This window comes from Staurois parvus, unplaced genomic scaffold, assembly GCF_062004578.1.
Source record: "Staurois parvus isolate SC_StPar_1 unplaced genomic scaffold, SC_StPar_1.0 ptg000199l, whole genome shotgun sequence".
Lineage (NCBI taxonomy): Eukaryota > Metazoa > Chordata > Amphibia > Anura > Ranidae > Staurois > Staurois parvus.
The window spans coordinates 1,954,922-1,966,090 of record NW_028317995.1 but is presented as its reverse complement, the minus strand read 5'-3'; the positions used below and the strand labels follow the sequence as shown (position 1 = coordinate 1,966,090).

General features: G+C 42.7%; 1 protein-coding gene across 1 annotated transcript; it reads right to left on the bottom strand.

Annotated features, from left to right (window-relative positions):
* Nucleotides 1-6,747: 6,747 nt before the first annotated feature.
* LOC149461510 (proteasome subunit beta type-11-like) lies at nucleotides 6,748-7,830 on the bottom strand. Its single transcript, XM_089678221.1, has one exon. It carries the CDS (start codon nucleotides 7,813-7,815, stop codon nucleotides 6,970-6,972), a length of 846 nt encoding a protein of 281 aa, XP_089534347.1. The 5' UTR covers nucleotides 7,816-7,830; the 3' UTR covers nucleotides 6,748-6,969.
* Between the last annotated feature and the right edge of the window lie 3,339 nt (nucleotides 7,831-11,169).

Sequence of the window (11,169 nt, the reverse complement as noted above, 5' to 3'; positions counted from 1 at the left end):
TGGAGCAATAAGACTCCCACTGACACATTTGATGGGGCACCATTCCTTCCACTTTCACATTTGATGGTGCACCATTCCTTCCACTGACACATTCGAAGGGGCACCATTCCTTCCACTGACAACAACAGTGGGGAACTATTTCTCCCACTGACAACAACAGTGGGGAACTATTTCTCCCACTGACAACAACAGTGGGGAACTATTTCTCCCACTGACACCAACAATGGGGAACTATTCCTGACACTAATACTAATGGTGGGGCAATATTTCTCCTACTAACCACAGGCACTATGCATGCTTTTTTTTTATTCCCACTGACCACCAAGCGTGAAGCAATATTTACTCCCACTGACACTGGGGCATTTTGTACTCCCATTGGCCACTTTTCAGACCCCATAAAGTCTGAAGGACAGTAAGCTGGCCCATGGTGTAGAAAGTTTGAAGACCCCTGGTCTACACATTCAAAATATATGACAGATATGGTCATTGTAAAATATAATTATTTTGTTAATATTCAAGCACTCTGCCTTGGTAAAATGACGTTACCATTTCCAAGATTTCTCATTAGTCATTTTGATTCTTCCAAACCCTGTCTATAACACTTGACTTTTTATTTTTTTAACTGAGCATGGACTATTGCTTTGTTAATATTATTTGAGAAAGACTGTCCCTCTTAACAATACAGCATTCGCTGAGACATAATTGATTTCAATTCTACACCTTTCCTTTCCTAAACCAGTTGACTGCGTTCCCCAGTGCAATGTCGTTTTAGTTACAGTCAAAGAAATCAAATAAATGTGTCTGATATGATCTTCGCACAGTCAGTCCAGCCTGTCTTGAATGAATAAGCCATAGCATTTTAGATTGTAACATTCTTCAAAGAAGAACATGCGCTTCAGCTTTTGACTAGAGTAACAAAGAAACATTAGAGATTTCCTGAGAAGCCTCCATGGTCGTCATAGCACTTTTGTGTTCCCTGATATTTTGGACAAGAATTAAAATCCTCTCAGGGAAACAGACTTTGTGCATTGCAATAGATATGCCTCGGCGAAAAATGAACTATTAATTTGTAACCCCCTCTTCTACATGTCCTATACTTACAGTGTTTTGCACAGAGCAGCCCTGATCCTCTTCTTTTTGGGTCTCTGCCGGAGCTCCAGGCTCCTCCCCCTCGAGCAGTGCCCCCAGGGAAATCCACTCACCCTGGGGGCACCGCTACATGCTCGTCCTTGAGGCACTGCTCTATGCGTCCATAAGACACATAGAGCCGTGGCTCCGCCCCGCCCCCCACTCTCTCCACATTGGCTCACTGGCTGTGACTGACAGCAGAGGGAGCCAATGTCTCAATCAATGAGGAGGAAGAATTCCCAGACAGCAGAGGCTGTTGTGATTGTCGCTGGATAGGAGGGGGCTCAAGTGAGGATTGAGAGGACCGCTGCACACAGAAGGTTTTTTACCTTCATGCATAGAATACATGAATGTAAAAAACCTGCAGCCTTTAGAACCAGTTTAAACTCCTGACACAATACAATATACAAAAGTTTTAACTTTACCAATGTAGTCCAGAGACTTCCTAGGCTGAGATGATGTGATCAGTCTACAGCTTGCCCCTCTACCCCAGTGATCAAAGCTGCAACATTGTAAAGCTACTTTCACACTGATCTGCAGCAAAAATGCGGCAAAAACACATATGTTTTATCGTGTTTGTGATGTGTTTTTTTTCAGGACATATGACTCAAAAACCGCACCATATTGCAACACTGGTGCATTTTTGCTACATTTTGCTGCATTTTCCTTTGATTTGAATGGGGAGGTGCATTTTTGTTGCGTTTTTATTACCGCACAAAACCTGCACCAAAAATGCAGCAGGCAGGATTCCAAAAAATGCAGCAGGCCAGCAACAGATGAACGTGAAGATTTTCATAGGATTATATGTTCAAATGTTTTTCTTCCATTTTTTTTAATGCAAAAAAAAAAAGATGGTCAAAGCATTCCTATTATGGAATAGGCAAACTACATGTCTGTTGCCATGGATTGGCACCACGAAAGAAAAATTATGGTATTTGATACCATTTTCCATTTTCCTATTACTTTCTGTATCGGAAAAAGTTGTCGCAAGGATAAATAGAAAGAGTGGATCTCCCCACTGGGGACACAGACAACCATAAAAGCCTAACAAAGGTTCCAACATTTCCAAAACCCTTTCCACTGAAACCCTGAAGCCCCACTCCAGGAAATGTGACTTGCTTAATCTAGGAGACTGAAAAGTATTTACCTGATTCTCTGCTCCCCTGGGAGTATAAGATGAAACCTTAAGGGCCAGTTTACACTAGCATTGCACTCTGATGAGAGGTTTGCATTCAGATTGCTCTTCAGAGGGTATTTGACAGATGGTGAGGAAGTGAACCCTTGAAACCCACACTAGCACACAATAAGCAGGTTGCAGGTTACCCCTCTTCAGTTGAATGAGTTGCGTCAAGTGGGCAACCGGAATCATTTGTGGCACAAAAGCATTGTGGCTACGTGTGGTGAGTAAAGGAGGCAGCAGGGACATGACTTTAACCGCAGGTCCAACATCTATTTGCTATACTGGAGTCAGCCTGTCCTCTGTGCTCTCATATTTCATAGTTTTACCTTTTTCAGGTCACAGAAAGTGGTTTCCCCTTTTTTTTGGTTGGGGGCATCAACTGTCATTTCTTTCTATGCATTATGTTAAAGGTCTAACCTAGAAGTTTCTTGGTTGCGAGGTAATCCCTTATTTATCACACTGAAAGAACTTACTTTACAACCTCGCTCCAGCCAGCTCTGGTGCAGGGGCGGACTGACCATTTGGAAACTCGGGCACTGCCCGAGGGCCCGGGGTCAGTAGGGGGCCCCATGAGATGCCCCTGGTACCTTTTTCATAGGCTTTTTTGAGTTTGGGCAAGGACACAGGGGCCCCATGATCCCCTATTGCCAAGGGGCCCCATGAGTTGTCAGTCCGCCCCTGCTCCGGTGTATTCTTCAAAACTCCAATCTGTGCGTAAAGCTTCAGCATTATCACATATAAGGCCTCATACAAACTGCAGCTGTCAAATACCTGCTTATTATATTTTTTCTGGCTTCAAATGCACCTCTATATTATTCAATGGGGTTGATTTACTAAAGCTGGAGACTGCAAAATCTGGGGCAGCTTTGACAAAAAAAAAAACTGGAAGCTGATTGGTTTCTAAGCAGAACTGCAACAAATTTTGCACTCTCCAGTTTTATTAAAATGACCCCTATGTGTCCATGCACACATAGGCATTTATAAGCATTTGAAAGCAGGGGTGTCCAGGAGCAGAAATCTGAACAAACCAAAATTGCGCCTAAACGCATGTAAATGCATTAAAATGCTCTGAAATTTTTATTTATTTATTTATTTATTTATCGAGTTTATATAGCGCCAAAGGGTTTGCTCAGCGCTGTACAATAGAGGGGGGGACAATACATGAAACAGTACAGTAACATCAAACAGCACACAAGGGGTAAGAGGGCCCTACTCTTTCGAGCGTACAATCTAGGAGGGAGGGGGTAGAGGTACAGGAGGAAATGGCTGTGGGGGATGGAGTGGTAGGAGGAGGGAAGGGCAGCGGCTGTTAGGTGAGGGTGGGGTAGGCTTCCCTGAAGAGGTGGGTTTTCAGGGAGCGCCTGAAGGTGAGGAGGGAAGGTGACAGTCTGATGGATTGGGGTAGTGAGTTCCAGAGGATGGGGGAGGACCTGGAGAGGTCTTGCAGTCATGCGTGGGAGGAGGAGACCAGGGAGCAAGATAGAAGGAGGTCCTGTGAAGAGTGAAGGGTACGGGTAGGGTGGTACTTGGGAATCAGGTCGGTGAGGTAGTTAGGGGCAGTGTTGTGAATCACCTTATAGGTCAGAGTGAGCAGTTTGAATTTAATGCGTTGGGCAATGGGGAGCCAGTGGAGGGAGAGGCAGAGGGGGGTGGCAGAGGTGGAGAGGCTGGTGAGGTGGATGAGTCTGGCAACTGAGTTCAGGATGGTCTGAAGCGGGGAGAGTTTGCACTGGGGTAGGCCGGTGAGGAGGGAGTTGCAGTAGTCAAGGCGTGAGATAATCAGGGAGTGTACGAGTAGTTTAGTGGTGTCTGGGGTAAGGAAGGAGCGTATCTTGGCGATGTTCCGGAGGTGGAGCCTGCATGTGTTTGTAAGGATGGGGGGGGGCGCGGGAAGGGGGAAAGACGAGAAGCTCGGTTTTGGAGAGGTTGAGCTTGAGGAAATGGAGCGACATCCAGTCAGAGATGTTGTTTAGGAGGTGAGTGATGCGGGCGGAGAATGTGGGGGTGAGGTGAGGGGTGGATAGGTAGATTTGAAATGCTAGGCACGTTTAGCCCTTGAATGTTCATTTATTTCAATGTCCAGAACAAACTACTATTCTGGCCAATGAAATGAACACCAAATGCTTGACGCACCAGAATGCATCTAAACACAACTTTAGGCACATTCTTACATCTGCTTTTCTACTGCATTCAGAAGAGCATAATGTGCATGAGGCCTAAGATACAATAAGGGTCATTAACCCTGTATGGTATGCTAATGATGTTGGAGTGCAACTGCAACTGGTCGCAGCTTACAGAGCTGCAGTTTCTTCACCAGTCTTTGGTCCACGGCGCAGGCATCTTAACTGTGGGCAGCCAACTGTGACTCCTTGTGGCTTTACAACCAGCTGTCCACTGCGCATGAGCGAGTTGGGCTGCGCTATCTCAATGGTCCTACAACTTTCTGAGAACTGTGATGTGTCCCAGAAGGCTGCGGGCACAGGGGAGGGAGTCAAAACCAGGTACCCGCTCCCACCCCCCAAAAAATATAAAATCCAAATATGGCAAAGGAGGTGGGAAATGGAGGAAGTGTGGAACTTTCCCTTTTGGGTGAAGCTCCACTTTAATCCTCTGCCTCTAGACTAAACAAGCATTTAACCCTTTCAGTGTGGGGGGGGATTTTTAATTTCCTTGGAGTTGGGCTGATAGAGCATGACTTGACCAAAAATCTCACATGCATTGTAACACTGAATGGAAAAGAATTCCCTTGATAAACCCCTTAGCTAGCTTCCTGAAATAAATGAAAATACAGAAAGCACCAGTGGACAGAAGTAAAAAATTAAAACAGGGAAAGGTGCAAAACAGTTTAACTGCCCTAGGCAATCATACATTATATAGATTTGAAAAATCTTGCAAACAAGTAGTAATACATTGAAAATATATTATCAGTATTCATTTTAATTGACAAGAGAACATTTTACCAAGACTGGTGCCTGGCAATGAATAAAACAACCAAGCTGCAAACATTTGTCAATGCTAATATCTGATTGCTGGTCAGTACTCTATATTGATCCCACTTTGTGTGTTCAAAGCTGTTGTATCTGGGCTTCGATACTGTGATACGCCAGCATGGACATCCCATCAATTCTTATGACACTAGACACTAATAGTATTAGTAGTGATCATTTGTTCAGTAATTGGACAGTAAATGCAGCACAAAAAGTCAAAACATACGTCTGGCACATTTAAATAGCAAGGCTGGGTTACAAATTATCAGCTAGTTTCCCAGCTCAAAGTACTTAAAGTTGAACTAAATCCACCAGTGTAGAAGAAGAAGTAAACCCTCCTGCCCTCCATCTTACCCTTTGTTTGATCCGAAGGTGCCATGGTGCTGCATATTTTGTGGTTTGACACAAGCAACTGTGACAGCATGTCTTGAATGTAACTGTTTTGGGAAACGGGTTTGAAGCAGAACTACAGTCCACAATAGTTACCTCTCCTTCAACAGTCTGACATCCCTCAACGGGCTGCAGCCAACTCCATTAGCCAATGTGGAAAGACATCAATTCAGTCATTCCGACACACAGGATCTGTTCCTGGAATGTAAACTGAGCTGTGCATGCACAGCTCAGTATCCTTGCTAAAGAAGACTGTGAGCAGGCAGGTAGGTTTATTTTATTGCAGAAGATACATTGCATGCCTCTTTTGCAATAAAAAATGGACTGCTCAATATTTGAAATTAGAAACTTTAGTTCCACTTCAACTGTTTCCCAAAACATTATTATGCAGGATTTATATAGCGCCAACAGTTTGCGCTGCGCTTTACAACATAAGGGCAGACAGTATGGTGAAAATACAATTCAATACAGGAAGAATCAGAGGGCCCTGGCAGTAACAACTTACAATCTAAAAGGGAGGGTCAAGTGATACAAGCCATGCCATAAATAACTGTTAGAGTTACTAGGGTGCTTATGTTAATTCTAAATCAAACTGTGAAGCCATCAAATGGCTGGTGTCATATCTCATCAAATGTGTGGCACCATAGCAACTGCAGATCAAACAGAGGCTAAGATGTCAGCTTCCGTGGTATAAAGCCTCGTTCACACAATGAGAATATTGGATAAATGATCATTTGTTTGTTTTTTTGCATACTAGTCTCAGATAATGAAAAGTTACGAAAATTCTTGTAGAACAAAATAAAAATTAGAAAGTGGTGTCCTGTATTGTAGTGTATTTGTATTTTTGGATGAAAACGACTGATTAAACGAAAACATCACATGATCAAATGTCTAGACTTGCACAAATATCACTGGCACTGGAGGACCTTTGAAAACAGCATTTTCTCCAGGAAAGGAAAATATTTCACCTTTCCATTAAATTTTGCTTAACATTTCTTTAAAATTATAATTCTTTAACTCAAGCTGGCTTTATAAAAAGTGCTAAAAAATATCCTTCTTTGTTTGCCAAACTCACCTGTGTTTACATTGAAAATATGAAACGGACAAATCCAATATGCCATGACTTTTTAAATACATAAAAGTTGCTGCATATCATTTGCAAGATAATTGATTTGTGGGGAAAAATCAACTCAGATAAATATTAAAGTACATCAAACAACATGCTCATATTAATTGCTGTTATATTTGCTTTATCATGTAAAATGCCAACTGGTTTATTGTATTTTAATCAGTATTTAGGAGAGGACAATTGCTGCACTCTGTTTTTATCATTGTCTTTTCTTCTTCTACTATACGCTCATAAAGTTGTGCCAAGTCTTCTCTAGGATCCATTTCACAGCCTCCTTCTCTCACCCAGTACACATCCACTAATCCACCAGAATAGGCATCTCTTCGGCCTGCATGGCACACTGCTCTTCTAGCAAGCTGGCGGGCTTCTTCTTCTTGCATTCCAGGTTTGTACCCCTCATCGATAATGCTGTAGGCATATGGAGAGCCTGATCCAACTGACAGGATATCTGAGCAGAGACGGGTTCCATCATTATATACATAACAGATGCAAGGGCCATCTCTATCCCAGCCACATAAAGTAACAGCAGCACAGATATCAGTTCCACGGAATGGCATCATCATGACGCTCAACATTTTTGCTGCTCCTCGGACACTTGGCATGTACCCATTCCTCACCTGGTAGAGCCTGCACTCTTTGGCCAAGGCTCTTCTGAAGAAATGGCAATCAGCAGAACTCCCAGAAGTTGTGGCTAGCAAATGACTGTGGATAAGAAAAGCTTTACGGCTGTTAGGGCTGCAGACAAGGTTTCCAGCAGAGGAGCGTGAGTCTGTTGCAACAGCAACACCATCTGCATATAGAAATGCAAGAGTGGTAGTACCATGTGCTGGTGGTGGGGGGCCAGTGCTGCGATGGTCAGAAGAAGAAAGCTTGGCAGCAGAAGGAAGAAGATGAGGAGCACCAAAAATGAAATTTGGAAATAATTGAATATTGCCTTCTCCTGGTTGACCTGAAGATTCTCCATCCCAGCCACAGACACTTAGCAATGCCATAGTACGCATAAAAGGTCTGATCGTTATGAGTTCACTTTATTCTCTGATATTCAGAGGTCCATGTACAAGTATCAAGATAGAGAGGGTGATATCATATACATGTGCTGGACTGAAAAAGGAAAATGTTGCAACATATCATTTATCACTGACTGTTTTTAGGACACAAGATACTTCAAGGAAGCGCTGCTTGGAGCAATTCGCCAAGATACTCCTCTGTTGTCCTTGACATAGAATACCCAGTATAAGGTGTTAAAAAACAAACTTGATAGAACTAAGAGGAAGGTAATAAATATGGAGAAGCCGTCTGATGATGCTTTGATATTAACCTTTGATATGATGCTCCCTTTTTCATTTTGTTTCCTTGTATTTTGCACATGAAAATACTGTAGCTACGCATCTTAGCCACAGGATATTTTATTAAATGAGATTACCATTTTTATAAACACACAAAGGAGTTGATGTACTAAAGGCAAATAGGCTGTGCACTTGGAAGTGCACTGCAAGTCTAAGGGGAACATGCAAAAAAAATTTAAAAAAGAGCATTTTTGCTTGCACATGATTAGATGAAAGAAATCAGCAGAGCTTCCCCTCATTAAGGAGCTTCCCTTTGGATATAAAGCAACTGCACTTGCAGTGCACAGTATAGTTACCTTTAGTAAATCAACACCAAAGTGACTTAGTGGTTAGCATCCTTCCCATAAAGTACTAAGTTTAGTTGCCAGGAGGATACTACCTGTGTGGAGGTGATATGTATTCCCTTATGTTTTCTTTCTCATAATATTCTGGTAGGTTAATCAACATCCACTCATGCTGGCCCTATTGTGTATATGTTATTATGTGACCGGGGTATGATCATTAGATTTTAAGGACTCTAGTATGCACTATAAATCCTTAGAAAATAAATGAAGAAACTTGATAAAGAGAGACAAGTATGTGTAATTCCAGGTACACACGGGCCAAAAATCGTCAGAAAACGGTTGGTTCGGCAGGAACTGGACAACTTTTGGCCCTTGCGTAAAGCACCCTGTCTGACAGAAGCTGGTCTCACAACCAGCTTCTGTCAAACAACCATGCTGAAAAACCAGCATCTGATCTGCATTAAATCAGCGTTAACAGCCAATGGCAGCTAGCGTTGATCAGTGTGTCCTAGCAGGGGGTGCCGTCTTAATGAAAGGGGTGCTACTAGAAGTAAAAAAGGTTCTTCAGTCCCTAAAAATCTCTCCCAGTGACCATTGTAGTTTTAGCCATTGGGGCCCAGAGTTCTGCTTTGGAGCACTGAGGTTTAGTTTTAGCTAGGGTTGCTACCTCATCCCTTTAAAACCGAACACATATTATTTACACAGTTTCTGAGGCTAATGTAATGCAGATCAGGCACTAAGTGATTTTAATTACCACCTTAATCAGCCACAGAACCTGTGTAATTAATATGTGTTCAGTTTAAAGGTCTAATGAGATGGCAACCCTAGTTGTAGCCCAACAGTACAGGGTGTACGTTCCCAAACTACTATATGTCCCAGTTTAGGGGGATGCTGTCTTTGTAGGAGGTAGGAGTTGTGGCCAGTGTCCTCTCACCACTATGCCACCTTTTCCAAATGTTCTTTACATCTAGAACAAGTGGCTTTGGTGGTGACTTCAAGTGCTTTAGTGGCAATCTCTTGTGGAACCTGTGATGCCCCTCTCCTCTGGCCGTTGGATCTCTCCATTGGCTTTGGCCTCCCCTCGTAACCACTCAATTCCCTCACGAGACAGCCCTGAGCCTCAAGGTTTTCTTTCCTTTTTCTTCTTCTGCTAATCCCCATACTCCTGGGACTTGTAATCTAATACAGTACTTAGCTTGATAGAGACTGTCTTCTGGGGATTACACCACCCATAGTTCCAAGTGACTCTCAGCACTCTTTTCCCCACTTCACAGGCAGGATTTTCCCTCTGTGACCCTTCAGTACTCTCCTGCTGTCCCAGGTGGTGAAAGGGGCTCTCCTTTGGTTTGCTATGGCTGTATCCACAGCCCAGTTACATGTCCTTTAGCCAGTAATCTCTTTTTTTCCTTCATCCTATCCCTCACCGGTCATACCAGTGAAAGGGAAATAAGCTGCAGGACTGCCGGCTTTGACATCCTCGGTGGCAGCTGCCGTGTGTGACTAGCTGTCAGTGACAGCCTGGTCTTAAGTACCACAGACCAGGGCTACATAATATTTTAGGATTGTTAACAAATCATTGTAGTTTACTTAGTAATGTGCAAATATTTCCATAAATGTAGTGACTTGATGGTAGTGGTGGATAAAAGCAGGATATACTGTATAGTAACTATATTTTCATGCCCTAAATAATATAAAACAATAGAGTGGCTTTAAATGTACCTCCCAACTTTTGGACTAGAGAATGGGAGGTGACAGTAGGGAGTAGGGAGATGGTGACCTGTGGCAAAATGTGGGTGTGGGTAAATTATGCTAAATACTGGGTATGGCTTTATAGTCTGATTACAAACAACAAACACAACCTGGGAATTCTCTCAAATTTAATTCAGCTACTGTACACACTGTCCCACTCTCTCTACACACTGCTCCCCTGTATACACTGCTGCCTATACGCACTGACCCCCTTTTTCTTTGTGCATACTGCTCCCACTCCAGCTGAAACCACAGGTATGGCACCTAGTGTATGCAGTGGTGTAGTGACTTCAATTGGCCGGAAAAAGCAAACCCCGAAGACCAGGAGAAGATGGAACCATTGGGAGTGGTGACAGCTCAGCGCTGAAGTGCTCCATTTGAGGGGTAAGTCTGTTATGATGTGCTAGTATGTAGTTAGAGAAAAAAAAGGAGATAATATCACTCCCTTAGGTTTAGGACTTTGTAGGTGCAAGGTCATTCAACACTACACAGATTTCAAGACAAAACCACTGAAGATTTTTATTGCATATAGAAAATTAAAATACAATATGAAATTGCTTAAAAATAATATTGAAAGATAGTTTCAGTAGGTCTCACAACATGTTTCATCCATCGGGCTTCCTCAGGGGATATAATTTATCACACTGTGAAGGAACTAAGGGGAGATAATCAATACCTTATAAACAACAAAGAATATAACACACTATATTGTCAAAAGTATTGGAAAAGTTGAGTATTAACATAAGAATCAACCATTCCACAATTCAAGGTGTAGGATATGCCTTGAGAAAGAGTTCAGAATGGATGCAAAATATACACTATATTGCCAAAAGTATTGGGACGCCCCTCCAAATCATTGGATTCAGGTATTCCAATCACCTCCATGGCCACAGGTGTATAAAATCAAGCACCTAGGTATGCAGACTGCCTTTACAAACATGTGTAGTATCGTGATAGGTTGCCACCTGTGCAGTAA